This window comes from Podarcis bocagei, assembly GCF_964188305.1.
Source record: "Podarcis bocagei genome assembly, chromosome: 7".
Taxonomy (NCBI): Eukaryota; Metazoa; Chordata; class Lepidosauria; order Squamata; family Lacertidae; genus Podarcis; species Podarcis bocagei.
The window spans coordinates 2,173,360-2,193,396 of NC_138132.1; the positions used below are offsets into that span (position 1 = coordinate 2,173,360).

The 20,037-nt window shown below is 51.0% G+C and overlaps 1 protein-coding gene across 2 annotated transcripts in view; it reads right to left on the minus strand.

Annotated features, from left to right (window-relative positions):
* Positions 1-4,408: 4,408 nt before the first annotated feature.
* Positions 4,409-20,037, minus strand: part of TIMM50 (translocase of inner mitochondrial membrane 50) — a 36,948-nt gene continuing 21,319 nt past the window's right edge. For both annotated transcript variants that reach the window (XM_081200524.1, XM_081200523.1), the window contains exons 5-11: positions 15,078-15,136; positions 12,703-12,822; positions 12,237-12,341; positions 9,943-10,041; positions 7,742-7,898; positions 6,470-6,576; positions 4,409-5,006 (exon numbers count right to left, since the gene is read on the minus strand). In XM_081200524.1, coding sequence (XP_081056650.1) covers positions 4,905-5,006; positions 6,470-6,576; positions 7,742-7,898; positions 9,943-10,041; positions 12,237-12,341; positions 12,703-12,822; positions 15,078-15,136 — 749 coding nt within the window. In that variant the 3' untranslated portion in view covers positions 4,409-4,904. The remainder of the gene's footprint in view (positions 5,007-6,469; positions 6,577-7,741; positions 7,899-9,942; positions 10,042-12,236; positions 12,342-12,702; positions 12,823-15,077; positions 15,137-20,037) is intronic.

Here is a 20,037-nt window from a genome sequence, read left to right on the forward strand (position 1 = left end):
AAGGTCCTTTTTTAACTGGGAAGGTCACCGTCAGGGCGGGGAACACTCTGCAGGCAAAGCACTGAGCTATGGACAGACTGAGGTCTTCCCACACAAGTCAGCATTGAGGAATCTCTCAGCGCTCGTTTCCAAAACATGCAACCTTTCAGCAGCAAATTGCACAGCCAGATTACCAGTGAAGGCGGTGAAGGTCCTGTGTGAGTGTCTGGAGGCGGTTGGAGGATGGATGGCGGCTAACAGATTGAGGTTGAATCCTGACAAGACAGAAGTACTGTTTTGGGGGACAGAGGGTGGGCAGGTGTGGAGGACTCCCTTGTCTTGAATGGGGTAACTGTGCCCCTGAAGGACCAGGGGCACAGCCTGGGAGTCATTTTGGACTCACAGCTGTCCATGGAGGCACAGGTCCATTCTGTGTCCAGGGCAGCTGTTTACCAGCTCCATCTGGTACGCAGGATGAGACCCTCCCTGCCCACAGACTGTCTCGCCAGAGTGGTGCATGCTCTGGTTATCTCCCGCTTGGACTACTGCCATGCGCTCTACGTGGGGCTACCTTTGAAGGTGACCCGGAAACCGCAACTAATCCAGAATGCGGCAGCTAGACTGGCGACTGGGAGCGGCTGCTGAGACCATATAACACCGGTCCCGAGAGATCTGCATTGGCTCCCAGGACGTTTCCGAGCACAATTCAAAGTGTTGGTGCTGACCTTTAAAGCCCTAAACGGCCTCAGCCCAGTATATCTGAAGGAGCGTCTCCACCTCCATCGTTCTGCCCGGACACTGAGGTCCTTCTGGCGGTTCCCTCGCTGTGAGAAACCAAGTTACAGGGAACCAGGCAGAGGGCCTTCTTGGTAGTGGCTCCCACCCTGTGGAACGCCCTCCCACCAGATGTCAAGGAAATATATAACTACCTGACTTTTAGAAGACATCTGAAGGCAGCCCTGTTTAGGGAAGCTTTTAATGTTTAATAGGTTATTTAGTGCTTTGTTGGAAGCTGCCCAGAGTGGCTGGGGAAACCCAGCCAGATGGGCGGGGTATAAATAATAAATTATTATTATTATTACTCAAGACTCAAAAAAGCAACTTGAGCTGGGGTTTTCTTTCTTGCTGATTTGCCACAGGCTTCGATGCAGCAGAACAAAGAACGCATAACGGTCACTTTCAAAGAGCAGGAACGTGCTAGGAAAGGCTTCGCTTCCCTTGTGGAAATAACCCCTGAGGCAGTGAAAGAAGGAGAACCACAGGAAGATTTAAAGGAACTATTAGAAATGACTCTCAAAAGCAGCAGAGATATGAGATGATCAGAGCCCTACATTATTATTATATTACCCTCCAGGTTTTCTTCAACCACACGCTGAATCATCTCTCTTGCAGCTTCTGTTCTACTGAACCAGCCTGGGTGAGCAATGGGAGGCTGGGGGGGGGGGGAGCGGGATGCAGAACAGCAGCCCGGGGGTGAGGTAATGTCAAAAGGTGCAGGAAACGGATTCATTATACACGCCAAACAGGAAGCAATGAGACAAGACCTTGGCAACACTGGGATTTATTTATTTATCGGAGGTGGTGGTGGGGAAGGACGCAGGCCCTGCAAGTCGAACTGCAACCTTGTGTGTGTGTGTGTGAGAGAGAGAGAGAGGGGGGAAATAAAGGACAATTGCATCCCAGATTAGCAGCGTCATGCCTCCCAAACTTGGAGGCAGAGCGTGAGGTTTGAATTAGGTGCAAAAACGTCAGCTCAGCAACCTGCAGCTTTTAGGGGTCACTTAATGCAGCCTTTCTGGGGTCTTCCAGCTGTTTTGGACTATCAGCCCCAGCAGACTGCTGTGCAGAACAGCTGTAATGTGTGTTGAAGGCTGGATTGTCCATAGTTTTTAACACAGCAGCTGTGCTGCCTTAGCCAAGCCACCCTCAGCAGAACCAGCTCTGGGCCTCAACCCTCAGCATGGTGTAGTGGTTAAAGGTAAAGGGACCCCTGACCGTTAGGTCCAGTTGCGGATGACTCTGGGGTTGCAGCGCTCATCTCGCTTTACTGGCCGAGGGAGCCGGCATACAGCTTCTGGGTCATGTGGCCAGCATGACTAAGCCACTTCTGGCGAACCAGAGCAGTGCATGGAAACGCCGTTTACCTTCCCGCCAGAGTGGTACCTATTTATCTACTTGCACGTTGACGTGCTTTTGAACTGCTAGGTTGGCAGGAGCAGGGACCGAGCAATGGGAGCTCACCCCGTCGTGGGGATTCGAACTGCTGACCTTCTGATCGGCAAGTCCTAGTCTCTGTGTCCCTCTGGTGTAGTGGTTAGTGTGCCAGAATAAAACCCAGGAGAGACCAGGGTTCAAATCCCTGCTGAGTCATGCTCCCTGGGTGACCTTGTGCCAGCCAGAGTCCTTGAGCCTGAACCTACCTCACAGGACTGTTGTGTGGATAAAATGGGAAGAGAACTGCCTATGCTACACCTTGAGTTAAGGCAGTCAAGAAAGCGTGGACTGTGTGGCCATCAACAAACCTTATTTCCCTTGTTATCTTACTGATAACCATTAGATATATTCCACCTTTTCCTTGGGATATAAATGGAATATATAGATAATAAACAGAACTCTCCCATCACATGATGGTGATGACGACGATGGGGTCAGCTGCTTAGCTTAGAACTGATCCATACAACGAATGCCACACTATTTATGCTACCCAAAGCGCTAACAGCCAATGCAGGATGCAGGAAGAAGTCCAGAGAGAAAGAGCCTTTTCAGTGGTGGCTCCCCAACCGTGGCAATGTTCTCCCTGGGAAACCTTGCCTGGCACCACCATTGCCTAACTATAGTCCTCAGGCAAAGGCACTCCTCTTTCCCAAGGGATTTGGCTCTTAATTGGCCTTCCATCTTTCATTTTGGTAGGGCAGGATGAGTCCTCTTTCGGGTGCAGCTGGATGTGCCTGCTTAGGTTAATTTCTGACCTTCCAGTGGTTTGTTTTTTTCAATTTGGCATTGTATGCTTTTGAAAAACAGACAAACCTGCGCATGGCAGACCTGCGTCCAAGTCTAAAATTACTCCGCCCCCAACACACACGGCGCACAGAGAAGCCACCCCCTCTCCTTCCTGCTCTTTGGCTGCAAGGGGGGGGGGGGATATCAGTGCAAAGTAACCTTGCATTTAAAAATCAGCCAGGACCTCCTTCCAGAGTCACGTCCTGTTTATGTTCTAAACACTTCTGTGCCTCTCCCCCCCCACCTCCAGCTGTTTATTCCTCTCATGTTCCCCACCTTAGACAGCCTGGAAAGGGATTTTCTTTGGGGGAAGGAGAGGAGAAAGGGGGGGGAGAGTGTGGGAAAGATCTGGATTCAGTTCCTGCCAGGAAGTGTCTTTCCCCGCCCCCGCCCCCCCCCCACATTCTTTCTAAGAAGAATAAGGTAAGGAAGGCGGAAAAACACACACACACACACACACACACACAGCATTTTCAGCTGCCCTGGAAAAAAAGACCAGGAAGGGAATTGGTGCCAGGGACTCACCAGGACTGCTGTTAATCCCAGAGGGACCAGGCCTCGCTCTGTGCCAGGTGAGCTGGGCGCAGATGCTGGGCGTCGGAGGCATGTTCTGTGCTTTGACTTGAAACTGATTTGCTCACACGGCACTTGGCAGCCGTTCTGGCCAGTTCACAGTCAGAGAAGCTGGAACTAGGGACTCACACTTGCCGGTATCGCACCTGCCCCCGCTGCAGCAACCCAGAGCCGCTGCGGCACATCTTTGCGCAAGTGTTGCGCTTGCGCAGGAAGGAGGCAGAGTTTTGCTCTCTTGCTACCTGGGTGTCTGCTCTGCGCAAAGCTGCTTTTGGCCACGTTCCTCAGCTACAGAGAGAGTCCACACCCACCCACCCCAATCTACAAATTCCTCTCCACTTCCAACACATCAATTTCCCACCCGACTCCTATTGCCCAGCTTTTTCTCCTGAGTCTGGCAACTTGGTCAACTGAAGCTGGTGTTCCTAAGATGCTTAGCTGTCCAACAACCCGTTACTTGCACAGCAAATCGCGTATTATATATTTGGGCTGAGAGGGACAGTCCCGAGCACCAGTAGAAATCCCTGCCCCAGAGGGTTTTCACTGACATTTACAGGGAAGGGGGTGGTGGGAAACCACAAGTCACAGCCCTCCGCACTCCACCCCACCCCACTCTAGCCCAGCATATCCCCAGCTGGCTCCCTTTCCTGTTTACATCCGGACCTGGACTCCGGACGAAGACTGGAGCTGACTTTCCTGCACTGAGATGTCAAGGTGGGGAGAAGGTGGGGCCAGGGAAGTCGCGCTGGGAAAAGAGGCTGTCTCTTAGGAAGCAGGTTTCCATCTAAACGAGAGGATGAAGACTCGAGTGCATGCATTCACACATTCTGGCTGGGAAACAGGGCCTGACAGCGCCTTCGCTAGAAAGATGGCCATTTATTTCAGAGTACACCCAACATTCGTTTCTGTTTGCCCCAGAAGAGTAGCAGCAGGGCCTGGAGCCTGAAGGGAACATGATAGCAGGATGCGAGAGACCGGTCCGGAGGCGATCTAGGAGAACACTGCGCGCGCCCCCCATCCTCCCCCCTTTCCTGGCTGGGACGGCGAGGCTCACTCCCTTGGCTGCGCACAGGAGAGGCTGCTCAACAGGCCACCACAAATCCTGCTGCTCCAGAAGAGTTCCTCCCCTGGAAAAAGAGAGATCCCAGTCCATGCGCACAGCGGTCCAGGCCTTGGTGGGGATATTGCTGCTGGAAATTAAGGGAAGGATGAGACGGAGGGTGCCAGCTCTTGCAGCCCCTGGCTTTGGGGGGCAAAGTCTGCGCCGCACCCTCAGGTGTGGCTGTCGCCTCCAGAGCGGCCAAGGAGTCCGTTTCTGCGGGCAGCGTGGCTGTCCCTCGAAGGCGCCGGCGTCACTGCTGCTTGGAGCGAGGCCACAGCCGGCTTGCCAGGGAGCCCAGGAAGAGCTGCTGCTTCTTGTGCTGGGAGAGGTCAGAGAGGCGTTGCTGCTCTTCCTGCAAAAGGACAGGCGACACAAAGGGGAGCCTGGTCACCACCAAGGAATCCAGGAAGGCTGCCACCCCAGGCCCTGCCGATCCCATTCCCGTACATGTGGACGTGTCAAGGAGGCTAGCAGAGTAACTCAGCAGCCTGGCTCACCTGCCAGAGACTTGTTTTTAAACTGCCTTTGTGCAGATGATCAGCAAACCTTGGTTGCTTGCCCAGGGTGGGTTTGGAGAAAAACAAACCGCAAGCCCAGGACCGAACGGCGTGGCAGGGCAGACTCAGGTGCTTGTTTTTTTTGCAGGAGCACAGCAGTGGAGGGGAAGAGCTGCATTTTTTTTGCTGCATGCACCAGCATGCTGCTCAAGTCACAGTAAACCATGGTCTGCTTTAAACTGTGGTTTAATGTGAGATTGAACTAGGCCAATGCGTGGAGAAGGCATTCTGCAGATCCGCTGAGGCACTTGCCTTCCCCTGAGAAAAAGGAGAACCAACCAAGACTGAAGGAATGGGTTTCCCAAACCCCAAAACTGACTGTGCAGGCAGTTTTTAAACTGCACCAAAATCCCCATTTCTCCTTAGCTAAAATGCATAAACTTTAGCCGTTGAGCAAATGCAAAACAAGAACACAGCTCTCTACCTTATCAGTTTGACGGCAAGACTGGCCTTGACTTTACCAGTAGAACAGACACAGACATATCTTATGTCCTGGCCACAAATGACGCAGAGACCCAAGTCTGGGACTAACGCCAGAGCATGTTCTCGGAAGTAGTGACCTCTTGCTCCAAGACAGGAGTAGGAACAGGAATATCCTTTTATGGTCAGAAGTACAGGAAGGAATATCCTTTTATGGTTGAGAGTACCAGAGCAGGAACATATGTGATGTCAACCTGTGTACGTACGCCGACGTGGTGGGGCTCCTAGGGGAGGAGTGAGAGGGTGCCTGGAGGATATACAAACTGCATGAAACCTGTCATTTCTTTGGACTTGCTGGGGACTAATCATGCAAGTGCCTTCTGCTATCCGGAGAGCAGAATAAACTCTTTCTTTGAACCAACTCGGTGTCATTTTGACTTCCTTCCTCCTGTCCCGGAGCAAAGCAGACCCAATCAGTGAACTCCAATAAGGCTACAAGACATGGTGGTGAAACGCAAAAAAATCTTCCTGGACCCCACTATCTGCAAAAGTCAAACGTGGCCTAAGATCTGTATTGAGTGTGGGCCTTTCTCTAGCAGCATTTTTGCCCACTGGGCTGGCCTCACCATACGAGATGATAGTGAGCTTAGAATATTCTAAGTAAGCTAAAATATTTATACTTTATTAGCAGGGAAACCAGGATTTCCCAACGAAGCGACTGGGATGGTGACCCTGCAACCCCAGCACCCTGACCATGTTTAAGGGCTTCACCAAAGCAGTAGCAGCCTCCCCCACCCAAGGACAAAGCCCCCAGCCCGGACTCTGCACTCCTCCTCACCTGTTCCAGCTGTGACTGCCGGCGCTTGAATGCCTCCAGTGGATCCTCTTCCAAGGAGTAGTTTTCCAGCACGGTCCGGACGTCTTCTACGCCACTCAAGGCAATGGCTGCCAGGCAAGAAGGAGGCAACAAGCATTAAAGGAGAATCAGCCTGGATCATGTACCCATTTCATGTATTAGTGACACAGTGGAGGGCAGCTTCCTTATGTCTCTGAGTCAGACCATTGCTCCATCTAGCTCAGGACTGTTTACTCTCTCCAGGGCATGGGCAGGCAAACTAAGTCCCGGGGCCCGGATCTGGCCCAATTGCCTTCTGAATCCGGCCCGTGGACGGTCCAGGAATCAGTGTCTTTTTACATGAGTAGAATGTGCCCTTTTATTTAAAATGCATCTCTGGGTTATTTGTGGAGCATAGGAATTCCTTCATTCCCCCCCCCAATATAGTCTGCCCCCCCACAAGGTCTGAGGGACAGTGGACCGGCCCCCTGCTGAAAAAGTTTGCTGACCCCTGCTCCAGGGATTCAGGCAGGGAGCTTTTCCCCAGCCCTAGTCTTGGCAATGAAGAAGGCAGAAGATGGGTCTCCTCCTGGGTTCCCTGTATTCCACCCAGCTGTGCCTACACGCCATGTAACTCCTCTCTGCAGCGGTGGGAGTCAGAAATCTGCTGCGTTTCGAAACAGGAGATTGTCTGGCCTTGAAGTTCTGCAGCCTGACACTGCCATGGATATGTGGAACAGGCACTCACTGAATACCCTTGGACAGGGATGAGGATCCTACAAATGCTTTGGGGTCGCTCCACGACCTATAGCCCAGCTTTTCTCAACCTTGGGTTCCCAGGTGTTGCTGGAAAACCCCTCCCAACATTCCTGACTGCTGCCCCAGCTGGCTATGGATGATGGGAGCTGTAGTCCAACGACATCTGGGAACCCAAGGTTGAAAAAGGCTGGACTAGATAGCTCACGTGCAAGAGAGAACAAGCTTGTTTTCTGCTCTGAAGAGCAGGACTCAAACCAATGGAGTCAATTACAAGAAAGGAGTTTCCAACTAAACTTCAGGAAAAACTTTCCGGCAGCAAGAGCTGTTTGACGGTGGAACCGTCTCCCCCAGGAGGTTGTGGCCTCTCCTTCCTTGGAGGTTTCTAAGCAGAGGTTAGATAGACGGCCATCTATCATGGATGCTTCAGCCGAGATTCCGGCATTGCAGGGGGTTGGGCTAGATGGACTCTACAACCCCATAATTCCATGGTTCTATTTTGGGCGAATGTCTCCTTACTCTTCAGGAAGGCGGCAAGGTCAAAGAGTGTCCGGTCGTCCGAATTCCCGTCCCACTTCTTCAGAGCCATGCCGTTGAAGGGCTGCAGGCGGAATGCCTCCTTCTTGCAGTCCACCACCACCACTTTCGAGGGATCTCGGTTCAGGCAGGAAATATCCTGGCGAGAGGAAGACACAGAGGCAGGCTGGAGGGGTCACCAGCAGACAAGGCTGGCTTCCCCCCAAAAACTCAACAGGCGTTTTAGGACGGGCCTGCACACGGCAAGAGACGCAGAAACTTTCCAAGGGGCAATTGTCCTAGCCTACTTGACAAGAAGAGAAATGGGTCAAAGGCCCCGAGAGGTTCAAGAGAGCTTGAAATGGAAACCGTGTCTTGAGATCTAATCACGGCCTTTGAATTTCCTGGTGGAGATGAGGAGGAGTTTGAGGAGTTTGGATTTGATATCCCGCCTTTCACTCCCTTTAAGGAGTCTCAAAGCGGCTAACATTCTCCTTTCCCTTCCTCCCCCACAACAAACACTCTGTGAGGTGAGTGGGGCTGAGAGACTTCAAAGAAGTATGACTGGCCCAAGGTCACCCAGCAGCTGCGTGTGGAGGAGCGGAGACTCAAACCCGGTTCCCCAGATTACGAGACTACTGCTCTTAACCACTACACCACACTGGCTCTCTTCCCTGCCGCCTCAGAACCCTGTTTTTTCCTTGGCATTTTGAATTTAATACGTAATCTTAATCCAGGTATCCATTTCTGCGATACAGGCACAGAAACCGCCTTGTGTCACAATAACCTTATGATTGCTGTGACTCTGCTTCCAAATAAGGAACTTCAGGGGCGAGGCGGGGAGAAACTGATTTGAACCTCCCTTGAAATGCAAAACTATTTTCTTTGAAAGATTGAAAACCATTCCTCTTTCGACCGTCCCATTAAGTACTCCCCCCCCCCGCCTCACTCACATGGGCGTTCCCGCTATATCAAAGGCTCCCTCGTTAGAATCGGTCTTTCCTCTTTCCCTGCCTTCAACGCTGCAGCTACAGTACAAGCCTTCTGCAGTTTTACCATTTCTGAGGAACATCAGAACCCCTCCTCACAGCAGGTGGGGGGGGGGGAGAACTTGCCCCCTTCCTCTGCCTGCCTGCCTCCCCCCTCCTCCTCCCCCCACCCCTGCCCCGCTTTCACTTAGGAAAATAGAAAGAAAAGAGAATCCACAACAATCAGGAGCGCACATGCCATGGAGTGAAAGAGACACCCCACAGGCTCTGGGGCAGCAGATGGGAGGTGGAGGGAGGGAAGGAGGGAGGAGGACAGACAGAAGGCAGGCTGGCTTGCAGTGGCGACGCAAAGCCCTCCGCACTCTATTGTGGAGCACAGACACAGGGGAACTCGCATTGCGGAACACGAGGAGGACACCTGCTGCTCCAGCCTTGCGCTCGCCTAGGCTGGGTAGAGGGGCCACGGGTTCGAAACACAGCTGTGGCTGCAAGGGAGGCCCGGGTTGCTGCTGCATAACATCGCTTTGCAAGGAGATGCCGACAGGGAGGACCAGCGCCCCTTTGCCAGAGCCCACTGGGAGCGTCGGGACGTTCGAAAGGTCTCAATCCCTTGCAGTGCATTCCTGTGGATTTTCACTCACATTCAGCCCCTCTGGAACTTAACCCTGGGGCAGTGTGAAGAGTCAAGATTTCAGAACGCCCGTTCTCGGTGGTTTTAAGGCAATACCGGAGGAGGCCAAGATCAAAATGCTCAGCCTGAACTCGGCAGGCAACTGGTAAAAGGGCAAAGAAATCCCACAGGTGCTCTCCTCTGTGGGGCTCTGCGTCAAGCGCCAAGCCCACCCTCACCCCAAACTGGCCATAGCTCTCAACGGAGGCACCGGGGATCCAGTCTGGGAATTGAAGCGGGTGCTCTCATCGATGTTTGCTATAGAGCAAACCCTCCCAGAAGTATAACAGCAGCAACAACAACAATAATAATTTATTATACCCCGCCCATCTGGCTGAGTCTTCCCAGGTGGAGGAGAGGAAGAAAAAGCAAAATCCTGGTTGTGAAAGACGTAACTTTCCCCCAGAGGGATGACAAGCACAACCTGCTGCCATCCAGATGTCTCCACCCAGAGATAAACGTGCGCATGAACACACAAGGCCACAAACACCGCTGGGCATCTCCCCCCACCCCCCATGGCTGCACCCCAGCCTGGCTGCAAATACCTTCACGTGGTGCCCATCCATGTAGCGCGTGGCATCGCGGAAAAGCCGGTAGGAGATGAACCCGTGAGGGTCCACGCTGTCGATGAGGGGGAAAGCGGTCTGGAATGGAGAAGGGTAAAGCGGAATCACCTCACATGCCCCAAACATTTCCAGGCTCTGTCTTTGTAACAGTGGGAAGAGCGAGGGAAGGTGCTTTCTGCATCGTGCCATTCAGCTGCTTCCTATACTGGTTCAGGAGGCCATACTGGCACATTTATTTCCCGAATAAACACACAGCTTGATTGCACACACAGTGATAAAGAATGTGCCTCGAGGGTCTGGCCTGTCTATTCTTGCTGTCACCAGCAAAAGGAACAAGCCTCACCCCCCCCCCCCGAGGGATACTGTGCCAACCTGTGCCTCAGGTCTTGGCCAGCTGTGGGGCACTCTGCCACTAACGGACTTTGCTGTGGCTCCTCATAGGCCAGGGCTGTCGCTTAAAATTCATCTGCTCCAGCTGCAACAAAACAGGTCTCTCCCGGATCGGTCTCCACAGCTGCAGCAGGCGCTGTAACCTTCCGCGAGTCTGACTTCATGCCAAAAGGCACACTCTCCCATTGAGACAGACAGATGCTGACATCCGGTCCAAAACTGGACAAGCCTGCACCACTTCCCAAATACGCTCAGGCTAGGCTTTCCATAAACGTGGCCCAGCTACCACAAAACACCCTCTTTAATGCGTCTGCTCTCTTAGGAAGGGGTCATTAAGTGGTTGTTAAACTGTGAAGCATCGCAGATTAACGCACGTTGTCACTGGAGCCACAGCTCTGAGCGCAGATAGCGCTTTAGACCTGGGTTTAACAGAATCCCCTGTGCTAAGAGCAAACAAGCCAGGCTGCTCCCTTGTCTTCTGCCCACAAGTCTCCTGGCCGCGCTGTTGTTCTCTCCCCACAAGGACAGGCCCACTCAATTAGCACAGTAATAGCCTGGATTCAATGGGCTGAATGGCCGTCAGGCTGGACCCATACATATTCAAATGAGCAGCGGCACGCTCCCCTGTGGGACTCCCCTCCCGCCACTCAAGCGTGAGAAAGGAGAAGGGGAAGGGAGGAGGCTGACCCAGGAGGTGCTGGGCAGACAGGCAGGCAGGCCGGCCCTCTCCTACACGGCACAAATTCCTGAGTCCGCTGCAAGGCTTTGGGGACCCCAACCCCAACTGTGGACCCCTGCCAGCCCTTGCACCACGCAGATGTGGGATGTGGCACCTGGCACAGAATTCAGGATGTCAAGAAGCCCAGTGTTTCTTTGTTTTTTAATGAAACGGCAAACTCCTAGTGTTTATGGTTCCTGAGATAAGATGGGTAACAGTCTAGGGTGGAGCTTTCATGTCCTTTCCCCACATCCAACAAAAGCAAAACATGGCAGGTGTGCTCGAATTGCATGATTTATAATATTAATAATAAAAATAATAAAAAAAATAATAAAATGTTATTTATATCCCGCCCTCCCCAGCCAAAGCCGGGCTCAGAGCGGCTAACAACAATAAAATAATACATCATTCTAAAATCAATTCATTCTAAAATCAGTTCAGAATCACATTGATGGCAACCATTGAGCTAGAGTTCTGTAAAGATTGCCAAAGGAGGGGGTCAGGCTGTGCCTTGGCCAAAGGCCTAGTGGAACAGCTCTGTCTTGCAGGCCCTGCGGAAGGATGTCAAGTCCCGCAGGGCCCTAGTCTCTTGTGACAGAGCGTTCCACCAGATCGGGGCCACGGCTGAAAAGGCCCTGGCCCTAGTTGAGGCCAGCCTAACCTCCCTGTGGCCCGGGACCTCCAAGATGTTTTTGTTTGAAGACCGTAAGGTCCTCCGTGGGACATACCAGGAGAGGCGGTCCTGTAGGCATGTGTAAGTATTTGGGGTGTGTGTGTGTGTTAGTGTGTGGGCTCCAGCCTTGATCTGCTTTCTCTGGGCTCTTACATTCCCACAACCCTTTTAAGTCCTTCATTCTTATGACCCCCTTCAAGGCTCTCCCGCTGTCCAGCCTGCCCTGAGTGGCTGCAGGTAAAGAAGCATCCCTGCAGCCCTCCTTAACACACCCTGAACACACACAAAAACACACACGCAAGCGGAGGAGAGAGGGTTTGTGTGGGAATACGCCGCTGGAGGAGGAAAGTGGTGCACACCTGTATTTCCGCCTAAGCAGAGCCATCTTTGGATCCTGGGATCAGGGTCCCAGGGTCAGAAGCTGACTCCGCCTTGCTCTAGCTCCAGGACTAAGGAAGCCAAGCCATGCCTGGCAGGGGGCAGAGCACTCACCATGCCTGTTTCAGAGGTGAAGATGACGATTTCAAAGAGAGGTGCCAACTGCTGGAACAGGTTGTCAATGCCTGGCCTCTTCTTGAAGCGCCAGCCGGTCACTAACTGAGGGAGGGGGGGGAGAACAGCATCAGGGCGGTTGGGGTACAAGAGGCGAGAAAGTAGAGCCCTGGGAGAAAGATACAGAACCAGCTGCACAGAAAGAGCACTTGCCAACCAGCACAGATCAACGCTGGCAGGAGACCAGGAAAAGTCCATGACCCGTCCCCAAATACTAAGGCAGCTCTTACTGCATATCCCAGCTACGGCACTGCAAACAGGAGTGCAGGCAACAGTCCTCTGTGCTGTCCGTCAAGGGATAGACTACCATATCACTTAATCTGACCAAGTAGTACTCAGGTGGGGTGGGGGGAAACGAGTATGTTTGCTCCACCTCCCTAAATGCTGCCCCAGGACGGATACGCACCGACCATTCCGGATGAAGGAGAACATCTGTGAGTTCGATGACTAGAGTGTAAGGGGGCTGGTAATAGGGCTCCTTCAGGGGGTCTGGGAGCAGCTTAGGACTGGTTGGTTCTATGATCATCTGCAAGAGACACAAACAAAGAGCAGCAGCAGCAGTTAAAAGAGTGGAGGACAGACCCTTCCTTTGGGGCATCCAACTTAGAGGTTACCACAGCGTAAGAGACAGAAGTTAGGCTGTCTCTGTCCACATAGGGCATGGGTAGGCAAACTAAGGCCCAAGGGCTGGATCAGGCCCAAGTGACTTCTAAATCTGGCCCGCGGACAGTCCAGGAACACGTCCAGTACACGTTCTTTCCCTCTCCCTCACACTGCGGCGGCTCTTACCACCCTCCCTCCTCCTGGCTTCTCCCTGCCCTGCCTAGAGGAGGAAGGGGGCTGGGCTCTGTTGGTGCCAGCCCCTCTCCGGAGCTCTTTTGCGCACCACTCACTGTCCCTCTTTCATTCCCCCCCCCAAACTGTAGTCCGGCCCCCCCACAAGGTCTGAGGGACAGTGGAGTGGCCCCCTGCTGAAAAAGTTTGAGGACCCCTGACATAGGGGCACAGATAATCTTTCATTATCTGATGACACCTTCAGTTCTGGTCTGGTAAAAAGGAAGGAAATAATTAACAGCAGCAGCAGCAGCAACAACAGCAACAGCAGCAGCCGCTGTTCTGGAGCCGCATACTGAGGATCGGATCGGATCGGATCCAGACTGCTTCAATTATGTCCAAACAGTTGTTCTGATCTGTACATTTTATTACTTCTTTCAATTAAGCGGAGAAACACAACACAAGAGTACACAGTGCAAGTTTTTCTTTTCTTTGGAAAGACCTTCAAACTTTGCAATTTGTTTTAAAGCCAGTCTTCACAGTATCCAGACAGACCGAAAAGCCAAGGTGCGTTCTTGCAGCTTTTACAAGGATAAAGTCTTTGTAGAGCGGACTCCCCCCTCCCTCCCCCAGCTGTGCCTGGCGATGGTCCTTAAAAGGACCATGAGCGCCCAAGCAAAGCAAAGCTGTTGGGCTCAAAGCAGCTTGCACGCTGGCAATGGCAGAGTTCAGGCCAGCGATTTTATCACCCTGGCGGCAGATGGGATTCTCAGTGCACAGAGGTGCTGATAGCAAAGCAATAACCCAGGAGCAGAAGCCATACAGATACTGTCACAAAAAACTCAAGGCCCGTCAGGCTTGGTGACTAGTGGTTTGTTTGTTTTTGTTTTGTTTTTTAAAAACAATATTTATTAATTTTCCAACAAATTAAACACAACACTACAAACAAACAAACAAACAAACAAAAAAGAACATGCAACAATACAATACAGTACAAAAAACACTACAAAACACCAACACATACAACTAACAAAACAAAACAAAAACCATTTAAAGTGGTGGTTTGCTTCCTTTTTTTTAACCAGTCCATCCACCTGCACACACTTCAATCTCACAAGGGTCGTTTGGGAAGAGAAGACTGAGAGGTGATATGACAGTCATCTTCAGATATCTGAAGGGAAAGCTTGTTTTTTTGGGGGGGGGAGTTTGCTGCTCAAGAGGGCAGAAACGGAGCCAATGGATTCAAATCACAAGAAAGGAGATTCTCCAACTGAACATCAGAAAGAACTTTCTGTAGGGAAGAGCTGTTTGACAGTGGAACACACTCTACTGGAACCCGGGCTCTGTTTTTTAAGCAGAGGCTGGAAGGACATCTGTCAGGGGTTCTTTAGCTGCGATTCCTGCATTCCTGTGTGTAAAACTTGGCTTAAATAAAACTAGCTCATCAGCAAGATGCCCGGAGTCCATTTTCAAATGTCACTTATAAGTTCTGAGCTGTGTGTGTGTGTTTTGTGTGTGTGTGTGTAAAAGCAACAACTGTTTTCAACATACAAACCCATAATAAGCCATGACATTGGCTTAAATGCAGAGCATAAAATCGGCAGAAGAAAGCGTTCAGCGCCACTGGCACACGCGCACAAAGGCTCTGGGTGCCCCTGGGCTGAAATCAACAAAACTTCTGCGTAGAATTCAGAGTAGCAGCACCCATTTGCAAACAGGTGTTTCGACGGGAGAAAAGAAAACCAGCTTTTCTTCTGGTCACGGCACTTAATACTGGCAAAGGAGTGTTAAGGTCTCCTTGTGTTTCTCCACAACCAGGAACTTGCTTTAAACTTAAAAGATCCGAGGGCCTGAACTCGTGGGACACAGAAGTGCCTGCACAGCAACTTACCTTTTTTAAAACCCAGTTAGGATACAACTCCTGGTGACACTTAGGGGAAGCCAATTTTTACATTTGGGGAGACTCAGGAACAGATTCTGAAAAAGGACCACAGAAGGCTCACTCACCTGCCTGTAATCTTTAAAGTATTTGTATGATCTTCGGAGCTGCTGGATCACTACGGGATCTGAAAGCCAATTCAGAGAACAGGGTCAACCATGGGAAACACCTTGCAGGAACGTCAAGGCACCTGAGTTTATGCTCTGCATGTGTCTGAACTTCATTTCTTCCCTCCAAATACATGGAGGGGATTTTCCGTCAAGGAGGGACGGTGCGTGTCTCTGCGCTGGTAGACTTTACGCACACAGATGTGCCTTTCTGCTTTAACTGTCAAGGCTTCATGCAGAGAATCTAGGGGGACCTAGCAAAACAGTCTCAGCTCCCTCAGAAATCAAGAACGACACTTCCTGGGGAATCTTTGGGGGCTGGATAAGTTTTCCAGTAATATCTGTTTCAAGCCAGTTTATGTTCAACCTGGCTTGTTGATTCATTTATCACTGGGAAGAAAAAACTCCCTCCTGGACTGAAAAGTGTTCCCAGAACCAAGAGAGGTAATATTTAGCTGCGATTCCTGCCTTTGCAGGGGGACTGAGCTAGATGACACTTTGGGTCCTGTCCAAGTCTGCAATTCTATGATTCTGTTGCTGCAGCAGCAGCAGCTAATAAGCGTAAGGCTGCCAAAAGTTAAATCTATCTGTGAATGGGTATTAACCAAGCAGGGCTCTGCGGCTGGCAGCTTAGCCGGGGCTCCCTGTTCTGTAACACCCCCCAGTCCCGTCCCCCCCAAGCCATCTGATGCAGTTTGAACATATGCGGAGTCCTGCAGTCCTTCCAAAAGAATACTAATGGATTCCTCAATTACCAGCTCACTTAAGCAGAGGTCAGGCTGAAGAAGAAAGAGCGTGTGAGCCGAGACCACAGTCCCACACCAGCGCTGTTAACTATCCCTCTGAGATTACAGCTTCAGCATCTTAGCGCCAGGGTTATTCAAACAGAAACTGTAAGTTAATCAATCAAAGGCAGGCGCATTGAATGGGGCGTAATTTGGGAGCCATTGTCATGATAATTCAAGCTGAGCAGCTGGGGAGGATGACTGGCTGCACCAACACACAGGCCAAAGGGATTCAGGTGTCTGCTGGGGGCTTATATGGTGGAATTTGGCTGAGAGGCTGCCGCCGGCCACCGCCAGACTGAAACGCCTCATTTTTAGACAGTTGGCTGCAGCAGGAAGGAACGAAGTTAAACCGGTATTAATGCTCATCCAACTTGGATGAACCAGAACCTGTTCCGACTTTTAAATCAATCTCTTCTCTCGGTCAACAGAGCCTGTGAGAAGAAACAAGGCTTTACTTGAGGAGGCTCCGTGCACCACAGAAAGATGCAACCGGCCACAATAATTTACAGTCTATGTTGTCGACTGATTTCAAAGCAAGCAGCCACTTTTGTTTGGAAGCTGCCTGGACAGCCACCCTGCTTCAAACACTTGCTTCAGTGTCTGCACATTTCTAGCGACCTACGACGTTACGCTATAAAAAAATTAAGGCCGTTCGTTTTGTTTTCTAGAAACCAGCTTAAAAATTCTGGCAGGCATTCGCTGGTCAAGAACAAAGCTCAAATAATTGGTATCTATTTACATAAACTGTTACCTGCCCTAAAGCTTTTGATATCTGGTTTGCTGCAACAAAGGACAGGATCAGTCTTCCAGCTCTGTATATGTAAACAGGCTAGATAACATGGGGTGGGCAGCATGATTTAGATCATTTTGCACCATATATTAAATTATCTAGTAGACTGGATTTCTCTGCCTCAAGGAATGCTCTCCTCCCACTCATCCACCTGCACTTGGGAGCTTCTGAAGAGGCTTTGCTTTGGCTTCCATATGATGTACATTGGCCCCAACAACAGATGTCGGAAATAAAATATTAGAAGAAGAAGAAGAAGAAGAAGAAGAAGAAGAAGAAGAAGAAGAAGTAGTAGTAGTAGTAGTATATACTGCTCATCTGACTGGGTTGCCCCAGCCACTCTGGGTGGTTTCCAACAAATTAAAACATCAAACATTAAAAACTATACCTTTGGCCCTCGGGATGCCGCTGAACTACAACTCCCATCATCCCTGGCAACTGGTCATGTTTGACGGGGCTGATGGGAGTTGTAGTTCGGCAACACCTGGTGAGCTAAGGGCTCCCCAGCCCTACTCTAGAAGGAGCAGGGCTTTCGCTATGGCAGTCTTAAATTTCTCTAAGATCCAGCTCCTCCCTGCTGTCTTTTCAAAGGAAGCCGAAGACACATTTCCCCCAAACGTCCTTGTTTGGCTTTGCTTCTTGCGCTGCTTCTGCTGCTGTTTATTGAACCTGGGCTCTTGACTTCACCTGCCCATTTTACTGGCTGCTGTTTCCATTCTTTGTTGTAAAATACTAGCACAGCGTTTCCCAAACTTGGGTGTCTTCAACTCCTTTTTTGGACTACGATTCCCATCATCCCTGATCACTGGTCTTGCTAGCTAGGGATGATGGGAACTGTAGTAAAAAAAACACCAAAACAAACAAACAAAACACCCAAGTTTGGGGAAGACTGTGTTAGACACCTCCCAACAAATGGTGAACTATTTTAAAAGCTAAGCTTTTAAAGATTCCTTAGGGTGAAGTAAGCTGACAGTTAAATAAGACACAAGGAGAGCGAAGGAGGGTTGCAGAGAGCAATTTCGGTGCTCCCAGCGCAAGGACCGGGACAGAGCAGCTTACACAAAACGTGCCAACAGGAACCTGTACAACTTTCTGTCAATGGGTGGATGAGGTTGGGGAGTTAGCTGAAAATCTGGATGGCAGGGAAAGTGGTGGGAAGTGTAAACGGGGTGAGGAGGGGGTGGGAGTGGGGAAGAGAAATAATAAATCTATTGTGGGCCACAATGGGGCCACGACTGGAGAATGCCTTTTAATCTGCTGGGAGCATATGCCAGGCCGGCTGAAAGGAGCTGGTGAAAGAAGCTTCCTATCCCAGGCAAAAAAAAAACCCACAACACCCTCCCCTCCCTACTGGCTTCCTACATATTTTATCGGGAAAGTTCTCCTAACTGGGCAATCTGCTTTCTGAAAGCCCTGCGCTAAGTTCCATCTGGCCTCCTATTGTACAGACTCCCCCCCCCCCCCAAGAGCCTCCGTTCGCTTTTGAAACTCCTGGACTAGGAAAGCCTATTAAATAAATTAATAAATAAATGGCCCTGCTCATGTGCAAGTATTTCAGGACAAGGGAGCTAGAAATAGCCCAACAGTGTCTTCACTAAACCAAGCTCAAAAGTGTGCATTTTTTTGGCAAGGGGCAAAAGCTGTTGACGATGCACCAGGGAGGGGATGCTGGGAAGACGATGGTTGCTCCGCGGAGCGGGACCGTTGGAGACACCCAAAGCTAAGCACTCCGAGGAGAGAATCACGCCTGGGGGCCCCCGGGGGCCAGAGGCTCACACAGGGTGTTGTCCCCGTCAAACTGGCAGCTGCAAAGCAAAATCTCCGGCAACCAAGACACGCCAATGGCACAGCTGTCAACTTTTCCCTTTTCTCGAGAGGAATCCTATTCGGAATAAAGGAATTTCCCTTTAAAAAAGGTAAAAGTTGACAGCTCTGCAAAGGTACGGAAAAGGAGAGGCCTCTGCAAACCCGATTCTCTCCAGGTATTTGTGACGACAACCCCCGTCGTCGCTCTGGGCCGCCGGTCATTCTGGCTGAGAGGGATGGGAGTTTGAAACACCTGATGGGCACCAGGTTGGAGGAAGCTGCTTCAGAGTCTGACCCAAAGCTCTCGCTCCCCACAGGATTCTGTCTTGAAATCTGCCTCTCCACCTGCCCCTCTCTCTTCAAAAGCGGAATAGCTAAAGAGGACATCTGGAATGCCTATGGCTTTGCCTTGCCCCCGGGGACAGGCACACACACCCTCCCACCCCCCTCTCCCCTGCCCCAAAGGCTCCCCGCCTCTCCATTCATTCGCATCGTAACCTCAGTGACTGCTCTTTGCCTCCAGCAGCCCCCAAGAACGGGCACTGGGGTGGGGATGTCTGTGGGGCGCAGCAGAAGCATTGTGAACTCCCCCCCCCCGGCACAAGTTCCGCCTGACCTTCTGTTCTTGACAAGGGGCAGGCGTGCTGTTTATGCACCAGTACATCTGCTCTCAAGGCAGCCGCAGAAAAAAGCCTCCTCCCCAAACCTTTCACCCGTCCAATTAGAAATGTAAAGCAATTCTGGTTATTCCTGGAAGTGTTACGTGGGGTTTTAATTTCTTTCCCCCTGTAAAGAGGTGGGTGGGTGAGCAGGTCACGCCTGTTGCTGTTCCCTTACTCTCCGGTTTAACACATCAAGGACTTAACATATTTATAGCTTAACTTCTGGGGCATTGCATCTCTCCCCCCAGCCTGCCCACCAGACTTCTCAGCTGCTGAAATACTGAAGTGTCGGAAGGTGCTTGGCTAGCTGGCAGCACAAATTTAAGACTCTGAAGACAGGCTCAGGCTTTTATCAGATGTGCCTTGAGCTGCGAAGAAGGTGCCTGAGCAGGGAAAATCTATGGATGCACACAAGGTACAAAATGCTATCATGTCCCAAATTGCACCTGGGTCAAACAACAGCTTTAATGTAAAACCATTGAGAACTAAGAACGGTGGCCCTTTCCGCCATTCTAGTGTTTTTGACCTTTGTTCTGTGCAGCTTTAAGGTCAGGCTGCAACACAGGATACTTCAGACTTCTCCAACTTGGTACTCTGGAGATGTTGTTGGGACTACAGTTCCCATCATGCCCCAAACACGGACCTTGCTAGGTAGGGCTAAGGGGAGTTCAAAGTGCCTGGAGGTCTGCAGATGAAGACGACGGACTATATGGAACTTGCCGAACTGACTGGGAGACTCTGTGACCAGAGAGAAGAGGCGGTGGAAGAAGACTGAAAGAAGTTTAAAGAATATTTGAAAAAAATATGCTAATATTTAAATCTTAGAATAGCTTTGGAAGTGGATATAGGCTGTAGGGTTAGAAGTAGAAGATGGTGTA